Below are 21,188 nucleotides of genomic sequence, written 5' to 3'. Positions count from 1 at the left end.
CAGGGGCCTTGTGATGTTTACATAACATGCAAGCATTATCACTTGTAGAAGTGAACACTGTCTGCAAAAACACGTCGTTAGTTTCAGCAAGTTCAGCCACTTAGAAGAGACTGAGCTGAAAAGTAAAATCACTAAATAGAAAATCAGTTCTATTTAGCTCAAATCGGGACAAGCGTATACTATGTAATCACGAGGGGAAGCGAAGGGAAATAAAAACTCCCTCCTCCCACCAAGTGAACCTTAGAGACATTATTTTAATTTAATATCCCTTATACAGACTTCTTGGCAGCATCAGAGAAACAAGAATAATTTTAGGGCTGTTTCAAAGGACTAGAAATCTATGCAGGATGACTTGTGCTTGGATTTATCGTTGCTATGAACGGATTTGGAAAGAGAGAACTCTTTGTGCATATCGTGTGCCTTGTACACTCTTAGTATGCACTGTAGGTTAATAAGGTGTGGTACCAACACCTGATCCAGTGACTACGTGGAAATACTATTGAGTTCAAATCCAAACATTTCAAGACAATTATTTCATCTTCCTTCTGTCCCCCAACTGGCATTTCTCCTATGCTTACTATGCCATAGAGGGAATGACAAATAACGGAAAATTTATTGGGCTAAATAAAAGGAAAAGTTAAAGTTAATGTCTTCCTGTCTGAAATTATTTACATCCCACTAATTAAGATTTTAGTACTGCACACAAACAGATAATTCAGAATGCAGAAGAAATAGCAGAAAGGACATAAGGCACTGATTGGTGTTGGAACGTTACGATAACACAGAGTTTAAGAAATAGTGTATACAGCAGATACAAATACATTATCTGACCTTTTTGCACTGTGAATGGGAAAAGGAGATATCAATATTAAAGGTTTACATTGCAAATATAGAAAAAAAATTAAAACAAAGTATCGTATGAATTAGAGGTTTCTTTTTAGTGTGGGCTAAATATTTTTAGCAGGTTTAATATATTTTATCGCCTAAAGGAAAAGGATCTCTTAATGTTTACAGGCCACATTTCATCACTAGAAAAAAAAGCCTTGAAATAGTAACTTCAATATATTTCAGCACTTCCGCATTGAAATCCGTGATTCCTTGGCTGTACACTCAATGTATGCAAGGAAGGATTAGTGTGACTGGGCAGAGCACTGGACTCTGTGCAGTTCCTGTAGGGAAGGAGCAGTTACTCCTCCTGCGCGTTCCTGCCGAGGGTGGCCAGACGCCAGCCGGACACACAGCCCCAATTCTTCCTGATGCAGCCTGTGCCCAGAGAGAACTGAGAAAGTCTGTGGCAGCTCCTGCCCGGGCCAAAACAGGGACTTAGGTTGTATCCTCTTAAAACAATGTACAGTCCCTGTACTATTTTATTCTGCTTGCAGTTTGACCCCTGGCAGTAAAATTCATATACATGGTGGCACACTCCAATCGATTTAGTTTGGAAACTAAATTTTCCACAAAAACTTCCAGCTTCAGAGATTATCTGATTTTTTTTTTCCAGTAATCAATATTTTGCTAAGATATCTTATAACTGGCCTAACTGGACCCTAGACCACTACACCAAGAAAATCTAGGTGGTAAGTTGATCTTGCGAATGCACTGATATACCAGAAGGAAAACAAGAAAGAACTGTATTGTTAAAGCCATTTAGCTTTGGGCCTCTGCAAGAACAAACTTCACACTGCATTCCCACTTTTTCTTCAGCAGATTCTTACAGGAACTAATTTTTCATTTCCTAACTCTCCTCTTTTTGTGCTGCAGTCCTTTTTCAGGATAACAGTGATTCTTGTTTCCATACTATATGAAGAGTCCCTCTACATAGTTCAAAAAAAAGGGTATGTAAAAAAGGCAGCCACGAAAAGAAAAATTCCTTCCTGCATGAGGAAAGACTGGCTGAAGTATTAGAGTAGGGGGTTAAACCCTGTCTGCTTATTGATATTACCAATGTAAAGCTGTATTACCACTGTAAAGCTTAGAAAGAACTTAGATCAGTGCTTCCTTAGTGCAAAAGGTTTTATAAATCTACAAATCATAAACTAACAAGAATTACTGAAACAATCTATCAGCTGCAGCAGGAAATCAGTGGTCTCATAATATTAAGGCGGCTTAATCTTAAAGGTGATCTAAAAAGGCTTTTTACCTGCCAAAGACTAATTCTGGATTCTGTCTTACTTCTGTAACAACTGACAACATGACTAAGAACTAAAATCAGATAAGAAATTGCATTCCATAAATGGTTTTAGTTGTTTGCGAAGACACAATCAATCTGGGAGGAAAGGAGGGAGTAAAGAAATGTGGCATAAGCAACAAAGCATAAGAGAAAGTTATATTTAATGATTTCAGCCTAAAATACATTTGCTTCTGTTAAGCAAATAAAGAAATCTACCATTTGTGTCACATTTTAAACAGAAATAAAAAAAACCCAACCTTTTAACTTTAAAATTCCACAGCCCGCTATATTAAAAAGTATTTGCTGTTCATTAGTGTACTTCCACTCCAATCTGAGTATCTCAAACTTTCCTTTGGAATAAACAGAAGGTATTGGCACTTGTTTTGACACAAAGAACACCTTTAGCACACTCAGTTTTTACCCCCTTCGTTCTGTGATATGACTTCTCTCAGTACATTTGCCTATCTCCCAAGAGTATGTGTTGGAGAGCTGTTAAGACTCTCAGTATTGGCAAGAGTTTACTCTCTCTCAGCCAGGTACAGTAGCAGTTAATATTAGCTCATAGTACAGTACACTGCGTTCTGGCTAAAAGACAATAATTAACTATTTTCATAGCTTCTCAGCGCAATAATATCTCAGTGGAGATCAGCTGTTTGTGTCAGCTAGTTCTTCCCATTGGTTATGTGGGATTCTGTATTTAGTTCTGCTTCAAAGGTGTTTTCCTATTAATTCTGTATTAAGAATATGTTTCTTTAGGTAAATAGATATGATCTGGGCTAAAACTCTTGCCTCATGAAACTCCTTACCTTCTCATCTTCCCCTTACAGAAGGAGACAAAACTACCCTTCTCCATCCTTCCAATTTGTATTACGTACTGTGTCAAGTAAACCATATTCAATAAACATCACTTCCAGCTGACTCATCGACAGTTCTCTCTCTCTTCTGAAACAGTCAGTTCAGACTTGAACTCCCATTGTTACCCCCTCAAGTTCAGAAACGCTTGCAAACATTTGAGCCCTCATGGTAGGTAAAAAATCATGTAATTTTAGAAATAACAATACCTATGATATCTGAAACTATGTTCTAGAAGTTTAGATGTAAGCATCCGCTGGATCACTAAATTTCTACATGAAGACTGGAAAAGAAATCTCCCCATACAGTGGCCACCACAAAGGTTCACATCTAAAAGGGTAGAGCCCTAATAGAGGCAATAAAGGAGGAAAATAAGAACTCAGATGAAACAGAAGATGCTGCCTGAAAGCGTACTACAATTTCATTAAGAGAAATTAAAATGGTAAATTCAGGATCAGTCAAGAGATTTAAAAAAAGAAAATTAAAAAATCTGAGTTTCTGTTGCATTGCAATTGAGTCACAGCTGACCAAATTACATCACTGAAACAGATGTCAGAAAGAAACTGAAGTGGAAGCACTACAGCTCACCAGTATTTTCAGAGTCACTCAAACGCCCCACATTTCTCCTGTCTGACAATTAGACTCTAATTTTTTATTTTCTGGTAGCAAAGAAAAGAAAAACACACAAGCTACAAATCTAAAAGTCTTAATCTGCCATGAAACTAATCTTGAAAATTGAAGTGCTGATTATTAAGAAACAAAGTCAACAACAGACCCTTCTCCCCAGTGTGTTTATGCAGGTGTGCCATCTGGTGGAGATGTTCCGTTTTCTTATGTCAAACCTCAGTGATGGATTTTTATTATTTTAAAACGCGTACTGAGATTCAGCAGCAGGTTTGCAAACTACTGAAAAGACTACGTGAAAGAGAAGACATACAGTCTAGTTGTATATCCAGCCATGGAAGCCTAACAGCAAGGACCTAAACATCCTAACTGATAAAAAGTGCTACCTTTAAATATATCAGCTCTTTAGGAGTGATAGAAGCAACCACAAAACATACAGGATCTGGTACAGGTTATTACCTCATTCTGAAGACAAATATTTCCAACCTGGAAAACAGTCGTAACTTTAGGATGAAGGCATTTGAGTCCAACTGTTGAGACACCACAGCCCATTGACTGAGTTGCCACAGACTTCGTGAGCACAACTATAAGAAAGGCACACCATCTGCCCACTATCCTGTTTAACAATGAACTGTAAACAGATGTCTCAGGAACATTAAGATCAATACAAGCATACATAATCCTCTTTCCTAATCTGTTTCTTGTCGCCATTTTCAGCTTAAGTATCTCCTGGGCTAGATGTACTTTCCTACAACTGCAGTAATGAAGGCAGACCTTTAGCACCTGTGCGATTTTCATCAATAAGTTCCATACATCAAATTGCACAACACATTAAGAATAACTGATTTTAGTTTCTTTTGAACCTGGCTCCACCTTCATTCTGTGCTACCTCATTCAGGAAGGACAGCAAACAATCAACACCCATGTCTCCCATACCATTTATGACCTTGTAGATCTCTTAACATATCCCCATTAAAACTTCCTCCCATTATCACATTTTTCTCCAGAAGAAGTACTAGCTTACTTCATCTTCAATACAGAAGTTATACCAGAAATTATTACTGATTTCCTTTCCTACCTTCTCGGAACCTTTAACAACTCTCATATGTTTTTTGAGATGAAGAACCAGAACCACATATAGCATGCAAAAGAAGCAGATGACTCAGGCATTTGTACATAATGACACTCTTTGTTCTGTATTTGCCCCTTTCTAAACAATTTTAAGGAAGGATTTCCTTTAATTCATAAGAGTACCGGGCCGGTATTTTCTTGAAACTGTCTTTCACTTCTGTAAGCTCAAAGCCCACACTTTGCATGTGAAGACATGATTGAGTTCTATCCAAATATTCTGCATTTTTTGCCAATCCATTTCAATGGAATCAGAAAGCAAAAGTTGAACAATTTTCAGTTTCAAACTGAGGAGGATGAATTAATCAGTGATAATAGGTCTTGTTTTAACCGTACCATCTACTGTGCCTTATCCTAGACAATCAAAAGGTCTATTCTTTAAAAAGCTCAATGCCAGATTAAGACATCTGTGCATTAAAGTATCTGTGTTTTCCAAATATGAACCCTTCTTTCTGACCAAATGGAGGCAAAATGTAAGATTTTCCAGCCCCAGAACTCCAGAGCTGAATTTTCACCATCAGTGTTGAAGCTGGAACCCTCTTGCTTCCAGGTAAGAAATGATGAGCATATGTTCTCTTTACTATTGCATCTTACATGGTTTACAAAAAGTGTCTTCAGAAGAAAAATTGCATTTACAAGGCCTGACCTTTTGTATTAGAAATTGATCTGTAATTCCAGATTGAGTGGGGACCTTACCACACCTGCTCCGCTGAAAATTTCAGAAGCACTTTAGCTACAGACAGGGTTGGGAAAAAAAAAGTCTATGTCTAAAACATATAAAGTTAAATGCTTACTTGGCTTTAAATGGCGAATCAGAGATGGGATTTTTTGCTTCCATCAAACTCTCATATTCCTTTGCCCTGGAGAAGAAAGTATTAGTTATTATTGACTATTGCCTAAAGTGTACAGTATGTAATACCAGCAAGATAATTCTAACTCTTGGGTTTATTCTATTTCATAGTAACACATGGCATTTCTGTCAATTCTGCCTCATCTTAATCCATACTCATGCTTAACTACTGATCATTAATGATTTCCAACTAATATTACCACTTTAGAATAACACCAGTACGCAAATGGTGTCTTTAAGTTGACTTTCTAAATGGTAGGAAATGGTCAAGTGATATACACACTTGCAGTTACCTATTGCTTACCATAAAATCACCACATTCATCTGATGAAAACATTAGTTATTTAGATATGTAGTGCAGGTCAGAAGATCACTACAAAGATTATAATTAACATACAAAGAGTTTGTTATATTTACAAGTTCAGGAGTATTTTTTATGTAACTAATAACTGTGTTGTAACATAATGAACCTTGATAGAGATACAGCATAAATAATAAATACCTCCAGGAATGACTGCTTTACTGCTGGAAACAGAAACACAAGCCTCTTTAGTCCCTTAGAAGTTATGATTTACACTGGCCAGATGCCAAAAAGTAGGAAGAGGTAGAGAAGACTTTCTTTCCACTGCTTGTTTTGTTGGCCAGCCTGTGCCAGCAGGAGAAAATAATCACCAGCTCATCAAAACAGGATTCACAGCAATAATCATAGAATGTGTTGGGTCGGAAGGGACCTTTAAAGCTCATCCAGTCCAACCCCCCTGCAGTGAGCAGGGACAATGTTACCAGATCAGGTTGCTCAGAGCCCCATCAAGCCTGACCTTGAACATCTCCAGGGATGGGGCCTCCACCACCTCTCTGGGCAGCCTGTGCTGGTGATCTGTCTGTAATACTGTAACTTTTTTTTAACAACATACACACACAAAGTAAAACTAATCCAGACACTACAGTAATGCAGAAAAATTCAGTTCTCAGAGACAAAGCCCCATGATGAAGAAATATCCAGAAAGCAGTAAAAGCATTTAGCTCTTAAAAACATTCGATTTGTTAAAATTGCTCTTTTGGTTTTTATCCAGAAATGAAGACTTCACAGATGCAATACAGATCTCTAGGGACTTCAGGGAAATGTGTTGTTCAAGCCTCCTAAGGTTCTGGCCTCTGGTGAACAAGTGACAACATTGTTCACAGCTTGGAAAAGTCTTCAAAAGACCTGCAAGCACACCTGAAGGAAACTTAACTGGCGTGCTGGACTAAATCTGTGATTAGGTATGTGATCTGTCTCTACCAAGAGCACCCACACCAAGTCCCAGAAGACAGTGCCAAAAGTCCCTCAGGACGGCAGTATTAAAAACAAAACAAAACCAAAACAAAACCAAAACAAAAAACCAACCAAAAAAACCACACACACAAAAAAAACACCCGAAAAAAAACAAACCACAAAGTAAAACAAAACCTGTCTCAGGGAAAGTTTCACCCATAAAAACGGTGTTTCCTATGAATTTCCAGTTTTCTGAATCTTAACTGCTGTCAGCGGACATTCTTGTCAATTTTACACATGTCCAGTTGAAGGGGATTTTTTTCCAAATCTAAGATTTGGACAATGGCTCCAATGGGAAATGTGTTTCCAAGCTGCACCGCAAAAAAATTATTTAGTAAAGATTTAAATCCTATAATTTCCCTCAGATACATACAGTAATCATGTCTTTCTATTTTCTGTTTACCCAAGTAGATCAAGTTTTCCAAAGCTACTCATATTGCCCTTGGCTTAATCTATACAACTTATGCTACATACAAATATGGTTACATTTACCACAGGCTCTGACTTGTGGGTCATTAATAAAGCTGTTAATCACAAGTGAATTTAGTATTAAACATGAAGGTGAGATTCCTTTATTAACCTTTTGCCTTCTTTCCTGCCTTAGCCAGAAACAACACATTTCAGCTTTGAGCTTTCTACAGACAAGTCAGTCAAAGATGAATAATCACCTAAAATATCCGCTACTAAATGAACATGACTGGGGTGCTTTAAATCCATTGCAAAGTGTATCTCCACTGTTTGTACCTCCTAGCTGGGGACTGCACCTCTGCAGCTTGAGGGTCAGCTTTCACCAAGCCTTCTTTTGCCATGCAGGTACCAAAATATTCTTCTGACAGCAGCTCACATATGTTAACCTGAGATAATTTACTTAGCTATACATCAGTTGTTACTATAGCACCAGTTTAATGGCTTAGGGTTATAAATACTATTAATAAGATTAACAAAACTCCTCAACGTATCTAATAACCCATCGATCATAATTTATCCCCTCATTCACCTTTACCCTTCATTGCTTTGATATTGTAATAGTGAATTACGATCTAGAAACTCAGGAGAGGAACAGAAACATAACTTGAACACAGCTACTAATTTTTTTCCAAGTTTAAAATATCACAGCTTCCTAGAAACTGAAATGAAGGTATAATTTCAAGTCTTGAGGTATAAGAGGGGTTGTTATATTTATACATAATATTATTAGTTATAATATTGTTATATTTATTTTTCTAGAAAAGAGTAATAGTTGCAAATATGTACTAAACATGATTGGTAGGTAATCTAACAAACTGTGCAACTATGTGAATTACTGACATCAAATGCTCTTCATCTTCAAACAACCCTTCACAAACTTAAGTTTGTTAACTACAGATTCCACCTGAGTTTTCAGTTGATTTTGAGCAGTAAACTCCCAGCCATCTGGTGGTATTACTGTCCAGACTGTTGGGCAGAAACATAGTAGACATTACCTAAATTATTTAATTTAGTGTTTAATATTGTAATTTGGAGGCTATTGCTTTAGCCATGTAACTTAACATAGCCCTCTTCCTTTTTCTGAACATGGAAAATGTTTCACCATCTTAGCAGTAAAAAGTTTACATGCAGGAACATCCAGACAGTATTTGTCATTACTACACCTGCTACTACTACTACTAATGTTACTATTACTATTAATTATAGAAGACTGGCAAGACTTGCATGTCTAAAATTAATTTCCCAAATGGATTTTTTTTTTCCTTCCCCTCATCAATTTTTTGTCTGAAATTCCATGGAACCTTTGCTTCATATTGCTACTGGACATTTTTATTAGCAAGTCTTTTGTGTTAACATTTAAAAACTCAGGGTGAAATCTTCAACCTAACCCACATCTATCTACAAGGACAGTAATCCCATTGAAAACTTCAGTCACCCTTTAAAAACAAAAACCAAGCTGAATAAACATGAAACTTCATGTCTCAACAATAAAACTCTTCTTCAATTTTGAAACCTTCACTGTATCTTTCAGTAATGTATCACCTTTGGAAAATAATGCCCCTTTATTTCTGTTTTATAATTTCTGATGATGAATTTGCTGACTCACTTAGCAGTCTGACGCGTTAGAATTCAAAATGTTCTGAAAAAGTTTTTCAACTATCAGTGCCAATAACAAATTATTATTTCACAGAATGTTAGGAGCTGGAAGGGACCTTGAAAGATCATCCAGTCCAACCCCTGCCAGAGCAGGATCACCAGACCAGGTTGTATTCCTAAATCTGAAAAATCTTTGACTAAATTCAACAGAAGCAACTCTTGAGAAAGAACTAAATTTCAACCCAATAGCTGCATTTAATCAACAGGTAATATGAATAACTCTGCATCTTGAGCAATCCCGGAATAATACGTTATCCAGTTTCAACAGTGTCTTCTAATGCTGCGTCCAGCTAGGGTATCTGCTCATCCAACGAGGAAAACCAAGCACCACCACATCACAAAAGTACTGCAGTTTTGAAGACTGATGTGCCATTATTAATACTATCATTAGTTAATAAACCATCTCATTTTTACTGTCGCTCTGAAAATCCAGTCAGGTGTTTCTCTCTTATCTGTAACCCTTCTTCTTTAAAAAAAAAAAAGAAAAGGCACAGAAAATACGTACCAACGAAACTTACCTTCTGAGAAGTATTTCAGACATAAATGCAAAAATACGTTATAATATTGAGTTAAGTATTAACCTCAGCTGGGACTATTCAGCCATAAAGACCGACTCTGTCAGCTCATGATGTAATGATGTCCTGCACATCATACTGATTCACAGATGTCACTTTTTAGACTAATAACGAATTGCAGGTCTGACAACTCACTTTCCATTTTTAACTTTCTTTTTGTTGTGACAGGCAACTAAAAATGATTAAATTTAGTCATGGGATTCGACACTATAGCAGGCTGACTTCTATTTGTTGATTACTATTGATTTTCTTTGATACTTCATATAAAAAAATCAATAGCTAGAAAGAAAAATAGGCATGGTTTACACAAATTTAAACATGCTATTGTACGCTAGAAAAGGCTACAGTTTTGGCAGGGCACTGGCATCCAATTATGAGAAAAGCTCTTAACAGGTGAAACCAAGGGCTCCAGATCGATATTCAGTTTTCTTTCTCAATCAGAGAAAGTGGCCATAAATTTGACTCATCAGTGTTATTTTCAAGACACTCCCAAAGCAAATAATTTTTTTCAGCCTTCCACTGCACTCACGCTAAAGGACAAACAGCGAAGTTTAGAACAAAACTTTAATAAATAAATTTGAGAAAAAAGAAACATGTACTACCTGGAGTTCATCCGTGCCTTTAGCTTTTTGGTTTTCTTTCTAGTTTTTTGTTTCTCCTCTCCATCTTTTAAAGGCTCCACAGGAACCGAACTCTCGATCACAATATCCACAATGTACTTTTTTAGTGACAGGTGTTCCTGCAGAAAATATTGAAACAATATTTAATCTTATACAGTATGTGATGGAGATTATCGATTATCTTCCCAGGAAACAACAGTGGTAAATATTTAACAAAAGGTTAAGCAAATTAAGAAAATTTTTAAGACCAATTTTGGGAAAGAGATTATTTCACACCAGAGAGAATACATCATGGGTATTTTGTAATACAGGAGAATAATTATTGAGAGAAGTTAAGGAGAATAAATATTTGGCCTCACTTTCAAGAAAATGTTACAAGTATGAACTCTGAGCTGACATCCTCTCTCTTCTCCAAGCTGCCTTTTACAGCTACATAAAACCAATGTCCTACCCTAACTACATAACTCATTGTATTATATGAATTAATTCTGATTTATTATTTTAACTCTTCACGAAAATCTAAACTTATCTTTTGTTAAAATACACTGAAACTATCCACTACTTAAAATTTTACCATTTATTGACAGGAATACTACTTTTCCTTTCACATTAACACATTTGCATAGAAGTAAAATCTCAGTTGCCCACAGAAGAAACGTTTTGATTACGAAATAGTGCTGTCTTTACGTAACAGCATGCAAGAAAAGAAAATGTGATTACACCACATGATTGTCAATAAATGCTTTGTTTCAAGTTTCTTAAAAAACGTGACAAAAAAATTTCCTGTTTCCCCAGAGGTACTTTCACTGAAAGTACAGACTACCCCAATACAGTTCAAGGTCTATGTTTGAAATAAATACTTACCATTAAGAGATGAATAACCAGCAGTGCTGTTCCCCTAAAGCTGTTCTCAATTTTGATTGACCTATGCTATCCCATAAATGGAGATGTAAGTACTTGTAACAATTCCAATGACCAGCAGACTATCCAGAAACTATACATGCAAATAACCCCCCCCAAAAACCCAAACTCCAAAAAACCCCACAGCTGCTGAACTGGTGGCTACCTTTTCTCCTCAGTTCTCTCAAGTTAGAAATTAACTCAAAGTTCTCTGTGCAGCAAGTTAGATTTCAACAACCAAGAAGAACTTCTACTCGAGTGCCCCTTCTAAACTTACTTTCCAGTTGAAATACGCGTTACTGAATTTGACCCCTTCTGAACTCTCCATGTACTTCAGACCTTTGTCAGTGCAAGAAACTTAAACAAATGTAATCAACACAATTTTAAAAGTGACCCACTTAAACCACTACAATGTCCTCTCTTTTACTCTGCTTCAGTTTAAAAGTATGTGCAACCTGATCTTCTGCCTGATACTGTAACATCCCTCTATGATGAGAAGACGAACAGACACATGCACTCTGTTGAAATCTCTCAAATACGTTGACACAAAAGTGGACACCTTATCTCCATATCGCCTTATGGCTGCTTGTACTAATGGGCTACAACAGCCAACCGGTCATTTTCACAAATAACAATAAAGAACTAGTTTAATGTCACTTGTTAGAATATATTTACCCCATTTTTAATATTTTTAATATACTGTGGCTTCTCTTACATTGCTTTTCTCACAGAATACAGAACACATTACAAAGTATAGGTCATCATTGCTTATTAGGATAATTTATCCTTGAAAATTATTAGTGCCACAATCAGATGTGGTTATTCCTCCCTTTTTGGAAAGTATCCTTAAAACTAAAAGTAACAGGTGATGTGTTAAAAAAAAAAGTATAGACAGTATTTTCCAGAAAACAACCTATATGTTATTTCACTGATTCAGGAAAAGATTATGCTTGTTGAAAACAAAATAAATCTTTGTGAAATTTCCTGGAAAAAGACCATTTAGTTTTTGTAAAGCACTGCAGCATGACATAACCTAGCAATATATATCTGGTCAAAATAGTAATTGAAATTTCTATCTTAAATCATATGAATGCAAAATGAATGCTGAATTACCATTAGACGTAAGAAATCAAGCATAATAATCTAAGCAAATCTGAAAAGTAATGCTGACTTCCAGTCGGCTACACTGCCTGCCTCCCTATCACTGTACTGACTCCCAGTACACCCGAACAGGTTTTCCCCCAAAGTATTGTCCAAGTTGTTCAAACTAAAGATATTGCTATAACCATACACAACAGTCATTCCAACAGCTTCTAGAAGTGTTTTTCCCCACCTTAATATTACCCATTTAATTTTAGCACGAAGCTCTTAAAGGAAAACTTTAAGGTAGCTCAAAAGGCCCTCTGAGCATGATTCAGTAGTATAAGACTAGCAAAACCTCCATTTTTGATGAGTTAGTTCTTAGATAATCTGTAGTAGCACAGAACATAAACCATCCCAGTGCTGGTTGTAAAATCCCAGTTAATTTTTGTCTCCTCAGAGAGAAGAATCCCTCAACACTCACTTAAAAATAGCTTTTTCTCTTAAACTTGCTTTTAGAAACCAGAAACCTGGTCATAAGGCTGAAGCTTCACAGGAAACTGATGCTCCTGAGTTTTGCAATGTGAACAAAAGAAAGGACCTTCCTCAGAACAGACTATGACACCACCAAGCTTCAGGGGACTTCACTGGTGACATTCTTGTGGGTGCTCAGTTATTAAAAACAGCAACAAATTAATTATTTCAGTGGGATTTGATATGTACATCCCTGCTTTCCAAACAGAACTAGTACACCCCTAGCACTATAATTTACCATTAGTTTTCCTCATGCCTTATGAGTGAGATGAAGCACTTAAACATACAAAATTCACAAGGACTATTACTATAGTTCTCTATGTTTGTTCAACAGTGAAACTGGTTTTTTTAGTTCATCAGATCTTCAAACCATTTACTATATCCTTCAAAGTGACAGCAAGAGCAAAATGAAGTTAACCCTGCACTTTGAAATGCACACCATCCTACAGAAGGGGCAGGACATCTCCATGCAGGTGCAATCAGGTTGCTGTCCTCGGGCTGCACAATGGCAACTGCAAACACATCAGACTTCTGCTGGGCAGAAACGATGAGTGAACCTTGTATCCCCTTAGCAGGCACTCATCTCTCTTTATCTAATCTGTGGCTTGGCAGATGACTTGAGGAGAACTACAGGGTTCAACAAGCACATTCATTCATCAGCCCACGAAGGCTAAGAGAGGTCTCGCTGCCAACAACACACAGGACAGTTTCAAACCATTTTGTTCCTGTGAACTCAAGCACCTCTGTGAATTATGCTTCTCACAGTTCTCAGCTTTCACGTGTGGCAGTCTGGATAAATACCAGACTTCATCCATACAGCTCTTTAAAGTGAGACCAGAGTAATAACACCTTGTGTCACAAAACCAGTCATTTTTTGAAGGTACAGATCAAAGCGTAGGATTATCACAGTAGGCAGATCTACACCATTCAGGTGTGAAACAAGTATAACTAATGGCTTGGTACTGAATGCCAGTTGTCACCTGAAGATAGCTGCTGCTGTATTATGCTTCTGAGCAGCGTAAAAATATTTATTCCCGTGTTTTATTAAGCTCCTACCAGTTATTTGAAAAAACCAGCGTTTTAAATCCACTGAGTCACACTGAAGTACAGGATGTCCAATCCTTTAAATGACTGAATTGGTGAGTAACTTTACTTGCACTACCATTGGTTAGACAGGTTAACAGACCAGAACAGTAGCTGCTGTAAGTGTATGAAAGTGAGTGAAGTCAGTGCAGTGTTCAGAAAGTAAACCTTTTTCATCTTCTGAATGCTTTTCTTTAAGCAATAATGAAATGACTGAATTTCAAGTTTGTAAATTTCTAATAAAGGTAATGCAAAATAACTGGGTAATCTACTCAGGACTTTTAAAATTATTATTTTTTTATATAAGTAAATGCTAAATGCAGTAAGAATTACTAAGACTGATTTACCCTCTCTACAGAGGCATTCTGGGGGTTGTTTTTATGACAATGTGAAAGGGCATTACTGGCCTGATTCTGTGCTATGTTGAGCATTTTGCCTGATAAGCACCCTGAATCCTAAGATGTTCGTAAACCATCAGATCTTTGGAGGCCACTATAAATGCAACGCACTAAGTAAACGCTCTTTTCTAATGAAAGCTTCTGTTATTAACATCTGTATTCAACCCTACCAAAAATGTTCGTTGCAATTTCTGTTTCTACACCAGCAATGCCAATTTTAGCTGTGCAATTTCTCTAAAGCTTTGTTTTAAAGACTTGGGCATAATATAGCAATTTTGCTGGTCATCATGTATCAGATTTCTGCCATCATTTTTTGTAGTTAATAACTAATCCTCTAAGTTGCAGAGCTGAGATCAACTACATCACAAAATAAGGTTATCAGCCTTCATGAAGGTGCCAGTCTGTGCCACAAAGAGCAGCCAGTCTGCACTATGTTGTGCTGTACAGCTGCAAAATATGGAAACAAGAGCTGAATGTCGATGTGTTTCTTCACCATCATCTGTACATATGCCTCTATATGTACTCGTATAGTGATGGCATTAGAGTAGAAATACTCCAGCTATTTCTCTGCAGTGTTATTTACGTGCATTCACCAAAACCAAAGGCTATTTTTAAAAAACACAAGGTATACTATACCTGCTTCTCAGAGGCAGACTGTCTCTAGCTGAAAAAGCTTATGAAACATGAAAGTAACCAGGGAAATAGATACAGCTGGATATTTAATGGCATTCTGTACAGACACGTTGTCATTTGACACAGACATATAGACCTCCTATGATTTTTATGTAACACAAAAATATTTTTTAAAGCAACCGAAATAAATTCCCTGTAAAAGTTCAAATGCTTTGTTTACAAGCGAGCTGATAAGAACTGACGTTAAATGCACAGGTAAAACTGCAGCCACAATAAAGCAGACAAGATACACTATTTACAAAATACGTCTTTGCTTTTCCTCTCTCCTACCTCCACCCTCAACTGTTCAGACTTTTAGTCACGAGAATCCTGAAACTTTCCAGAAAACAACAGATGAGCCTCACCTACAAACCACACAGGAAATCAAGTTGCCAAAACCATTATAGCTAAACTAATAAGGTCATCCATGAGGTTACATTTTTGCTGGTTATTGCCTACTCCCCTACTCTCTATTGCCTGAAAAACCAGCCAGTTCATTTCATATACTCAAGTTGATATTTTTAAGTTGACTAAGCACTTCTTATAACCAAGTTGTTCTCTATACATTGAATGACACCCCTCTTTCTTATATGACATGTTTATTAAAAGAATTACAGCATTACTATCAATATTCTCTGAAATAAAGTAAATTTTCCAGACTTCAGCACAAAAATAATCACATCTTTTTTCCATGAAAAGCAACTACTACAAAATGCTGAAATGCTATGCACTTGAGTACAGTGCACTTTGGTTCAGATGAGGAAAACCATACTATAACCTGGACCCTGAACCTCAGTGATCGGTATGAAAAACAATAGCTGGAGAATAAGTTTCTGAATTAACACCCTTTTCATACAACACCCACTCACAAGACCAATACTCTTGCCTAGCCCTCCCCATTTAACGTCCTGATTACAGCAACAACATCGACATACCTAACCTTGACCTGTGAAATACTGCACACGTAAGTATTTATCAAACCAGAACACAACTGCAACATTATTTTCCTACCGAGTCTCTTTGACAATGACACTTTTGGTTCTCTGTATTACACGCAAGCTACTACTCATACCGCTCAGCAAATACTTATAGTAACATTATTAAATTGTGTTGTAAAGTATGCCAAACATAATTCTTCCTAACAAAATTCCCTTATTCTAAAATTATTGTCACTTTTTTCCCTCATCTTTCTTTTTAAATAAGCATTGTCATTTTATGAATTCTGCCTGGGGCTAGACTGCACAGGTAGGACAATATTGCAGTAAAGCACCTCTACTTGCTCAAGCCGAGAAAAAAATCACAGCCTGGCATTTGTTGCTCTAGGGTGGTCATAACTTAAGATCCTCTGTTCTCTCGCCCACGTTGCTCCTTGTTGGCTCTCACGAAGCTCAATATTCCTCCTAATATGCAGCTGTAACTGCCAGGGAAGGAAGGCTCTGAAAATCCCCTGGTCTGAAGCCAGTCAGTCACTGGCAGGAGTGGCCAGAATCATCACCTAGTATATCAAGTATTTTTTGCTGCTCTCTATAAGCTCTGGAGGGTCCTGTGCTACCACAAAGCAGTAGCAGAGTGAAATCTTACTGTCTAGCAACAGGTATTTCCAATGTATGGTCCGGCTTACACAGTGCGTGACACAGTGCTTAATTAGCTATTTCCATTATGTTTAAATCAACCAATTCGTATACGTGGAAAACCCTCGTGGCTATTGGACTTTCACCCCAAACCAGCCAAAATTACCTTCTTCAAATCTGAAAAGTTTATTTCACCCCCCCCCATTATTTTTCATTTTCATTGCCGTCTGTATCTCTGGATTCCAGCCAGAACTGAAGCAGAAGTGCCAGAATACTGTAAGACTGGTTATTCTTATTATTTTTGTATTCTTTCCAACACAGAATCCCCAAGTTTGGAAAGAAAAGCCATTCTTATGAGTTTTCTTACCCAATTCTGCAGACCAAGGCAACTTGAAAAATATCTGACTCTAGCTATTTATCTAAATTCAATCTTCAGAATTTCCCAACACTTCTTACTTTCCCTCTAGTATCAGCATTAAAATACTAAAAATGAGAAAGTTTATAAAGACATACTTGTAGTAGCTTAGATCACATAAAAATTGCTGTCATTCACTTAACTTTTTAATGAAAGAAGTCAACAGCAAGTTGAGTATTTTGTATAAGGTACATAAGGACCATATTCTAGTAAATCAATAGGTAACTATTCTGAAGCCTACATATATCTTTCAGACTAACATGTAGAGTATCTTTACCTGTTTCAAAATAAACTATATCCTGTAACTGCAGAAAATAGTTTAAACAGGTTTTTGATATTTATTACCCATGTCAGGAATAACAGTTTCTTGCTTGTATATAATCACTTAAGGGACATATTTGCCAAATTCTGAAGAGGTTTTAAGGTTTAATTCTGAATCATGTTACCACAGGAATATTTGTTCATTATTTTATTACACGTTTCAACAAAACTCCTCAATGGTTTTTTCCCCTCACAGCCTAGGACAGTACCTAATATGGAAAACAGATGCTGAGGCAGACCATGAGTTATATCAAATGCAAACTTCCATTTTCAACATTATAACCAATGACAGCTTGCAACACAAAGGGCCATTAACGCTTAATGATAAAAAGATAAATGTTTGTGATCAAATACTGTTATCAGACCACAAGTGATGACACACTCCAGAATATGGGTAAGATTAAGGAAGGCATTTATCAGTTATCATTAATAAGAGTTATTTATGAGTGCTTCATACGTGAAAAAACAGGTCATAAAAAGAATGGATATTGAAGTATTTTCTCAAAATCAAGATTTAAGTTATTCACATTTTTATGTTAGAATGTACTTTCACTTCTTGAATATAATTGAAATAAAATTTTTTAGATGAGGGACTAATACTGCTTTTTAGCATGTCTAAACTAAAACTAAAAATACCGTTTTTATTGCTATTACCTACTGCACTTTTAGCTACCTTGATTGTCTATAAATTCAGTTATATGACAGCCTGCCACTAAGATAAATAGCAAATGATATTTTGAATAATTGGTTCAGACACTTCTTGGAATTTTTAGCACCATTACCCTTCCCACTTGTCAGTCCAAAATGTGGGAATGGAAGGCAAAATAAAGCAGCTCCTTTCACAAGAACAAGAATTCTGTGTATGGGACATAGAAAGCATCACTCTGCAGACTGGGGAAGAAAGCTGGATGGTGGTGACATTATCATCTGGCTGCAAGGGCAAGCAAAGCAGGGAGAAAGTGGGAATGAGAGTACAGGTAGCCCTGCCAGCAGTAGTTTTTCTTACTGCCTGTGAATATTCAAGATAGCCAAGCCAAAAGGAGGAAGGGTGAAGCTGTTGGCAATGATCTATCACAATTAAATACAGGGCCAACAAACAATTAATCACGCACTTTTTTGCCAAGAAAAACAACACTTTATAATATATTAAAGACACTATTGCTGTGTAAAGTACAAAATCTAGAATTGATGTACAAAGTAGCAAGAGACCTTCTGCAAATTGCATCACAGATTAAACTTTATAATTACATGATTGTTCATGACTTCTAGCTTCTTCTAGGACAAACGTACTCACAGCAGAATTACAAGGCCAGAGATCCTGTGCTGATAGGACCAGAGGTATCCAACAGATATGAAACATCCATGAACAAAAAAGGACCACAGATGCTTGGCCCAATTCCACTCCTCTAGCAACAAACCACCCCTCTAAGAAAATCCTCCCTTCCTCAGGAAGAAAAAATATTTGAGTAAAGCAAACTCAACCAGAACCTGAGGCTTTATTGGGATGGGGAGTTCTTGTTTGTCGGTGATTTACAGATTGATTCCCTTGAGAATAGAAAAGAAAAATGGGCCACTGTTGGAAAACTGCAATCAGATGCCAAGAAAGAAAAAATTACTTTACAATGAAGTCTATATTCTGTAACTCTGTGGGTAAAGGAAATAGGAATATTGTTCAATATATGACCAAACCATATGCACCACTGCATTACCCAGAAGTGATTTCAGTATTACATACCACCAGAGCAGAGTCAAGATCATCTCCTCGTACTGTAACAGTCACAACTGATCATTTAAGTATTCAGATGAGACAGCAGTGCAAACACACAGCGGAATAAGACCAAGGCTAAAAACCTCAGGCTCACAGAGTTTCTAGTAGAAAAAATCAGACCCACGTGAAAGCCTTAGTCCAGAGCCTTGAATAATCAAACACAAGAGCTAAATGCTAAAAGACTGAATGCAAAGGACTTTCATCACTTAGAGTGACAATGAGAATTGGCTAAAAACATACCTGACAACACAATACAAGTGGATATGTTGCATACACATTAATGTTCAGGGAGGAAAAAAAAAGAGAAGTATTAAACCTGCATAACGATTTTTAAAATATCACACACCCACAGGTATTATAAACACCTCAAACTGCTCTATTAGATGAAATTTAAAAACTGTTCATCTTTAGTGTTACTATTTTCCATTTTGCTTAATCATATCTTTCAGATAGGTTACAAAAGGAGCTCATAGGATAGCATTCTTCATTTAAATAAACTAACTCGAAAACACTACTTGAGAAAGGAAAACAAAAAGCATTTTTCAATACTGCTAAAGCTGAAGCAATAAACTAATAGTTATAGTACATAAAATATTTTATGGAAAACACAGTGAAATATATATCTTTAAAAAAAAGTGAATTCCAGGCATCACCACTCCTCCAAACAAGAAAGCTCCTTGTAAATACAGAAGAAAGAGGAAAGGTCAGGCATGAAAACATTCCCACATCTCTTTCCTTCAGTAATTTCCTCTAAAAGAAATAATGGAAGCATACACCTTTGAGAAAACAGCTCCATTTCTTAAAGAAAAACAACCCCTCGCCCCTAAAAAGTTTTTAGAAACTCATATGAACATCAGCTTTGCTATAAACCCTACATGGCTGGAATGGAAGTGGTACCAGCACAACTCTGCGTTCTCAGGCAGCCTCTCACCACATCCCGGCAAGAGCGCGTTCCTGCCAGGGGCACAGCGGCTACATCAGGAGATCATGCCAGCTCCGTTAGTCACGCTGTAAATCAGACCCCGCTACAGTCCAGACAGAGCTGTGCCAGCAAAGGCTCGCACTGCAACTGAAGCCAACTTGACAGCCCACACCACAGAGTGAGCTTTAGTTGCTGGCGATCTGGATTTTTTTTAAAGGAATGTGGGTGGGCTCAACCAACCATGGCTTTCTATAAATCCTCTCGTTTTAACGCTGTCAATCTTCAGACAACAACAATCTCTCTGCTCCATCACAGGATTATATTTTCATTTGATCTAAATATACCTCTAAGAAGTTCTTACATTTCATTTATATCATGACAATAGAGTCAGTTTTCTTCCTTGATAAAAAAAGAGCATTTTTTACATACGCAAACGAAGGTCCATTAATGTCTCTCCATCCCACTTCGGAATAAATACAATTTTAGCATGCACCTTATATAAATTAACCAATCTCCTGCCAACTTATGTATTTCATATGTTTTTTTAAAGTACCCTTCACTTATTGGAAACATTCATAGACTGCATGGAATTACATTATTTATACTCTCAAAGTAGCTTTAAACTATGGTATTTAAATGACAGGAGGTGCAGACAAGAGGTAGGACAATGGTTCAGAGAAGGAAGCTGTAAGGAATGTTACACGTATTTCTCAAAGCAAACTAGCATAGACAAGAAAAGCAAAGAAAAAAAAGAGGTAAAACAGAGGGTCATAAAACCCAATAAATAACCTAGGAGCTACAGGTGGGAGCAAAAGTCCACAAGGTCCTTGCAGAGACTTCTCAGTTCCAACAAAGTCGCCATATGTTGTCCTATGGCTTTCAGCGGGCACCTCAGTGATGGCCTTCGTGTCACACAGGCTTTGATGCAGCAAACAATTAGTCTTCACTTCAGACTTACTGATTGATTCCAGTGAAGTCACTGAAACCAAATTGCATACGTTGTTTACATATTTTGCTGAACTGATGTAATATGAATATTAAGGCAGGGGACAGGAAATCAATAGCACCGAAAACAGCAGTGTAAAAAGAAAGTAAAGCTCTAAGTGTGATGGAAGAAATGCATTTAGGCAGAGAGAGAAAATGGAGACAGAACATTGTTACTGCACCAAAGAAAATACCAGAATGATGTGGGCCAGCAAGAGCATTCCAAGTTTCAGAAATACGATGAAGGAAAGACAGCTTATAGCTTGAAGCCTATCCTGCTGA

At 37.0% G+C, this 21,188-nt stretch overlaps 1 protein-coding gene across 1 annotated transcript in view; it reads right to left on the bottom strand.

Annotated features, from left to right (window-relative positions):
• The window catches only part of SCAPER (S-phase cyclin A-associated protein in the ER), a gene marked incomplete at its 3' end in the record, with an annotated part of 113,450 nt that overhangs the window by 38,647 nt on the left and 53,615 nt on the right, over positions 1–21,188 (bottom strand). The window contains exons 20-21 of the mRNA XM_010193279.1: positions 10,241–10,377; positions 5,569–5,634 (exon numbers count right to left, since the gene is read on the bottom strand). Of these exons, the coding sequence (XP_010191581.1) occupies positions 5,569–5,634; positions 10,241–10,377 (203 nt within the window). The remainder of the gene's footprint in view (positions 1–5,568; positions 5,635–10,240; positions 10,378–21,188) is intronic.

The sequence above is a fragment of the Mesitornis unicolor genome, unplaced genomic scaffold (genome assembly GCF_000695765.1).
Source record: "Mesitornis unicolor isolate BGI_N332 unplaced genomic scaffold, ASM69576v1 scaffold2371, whole genome shotgun sequence".
NCBI lineage: Eukaryota > Metazoa > Chordata > Aves > Mesitornithiformes > Mesitornithidae > Mesitornis > Mesitornis unicolor.
The sequence above is the reverse complement of the archived record's forward strand: the minus strand, read 5'-3'. Positions and strand labels throughout refer to the sequence as shown.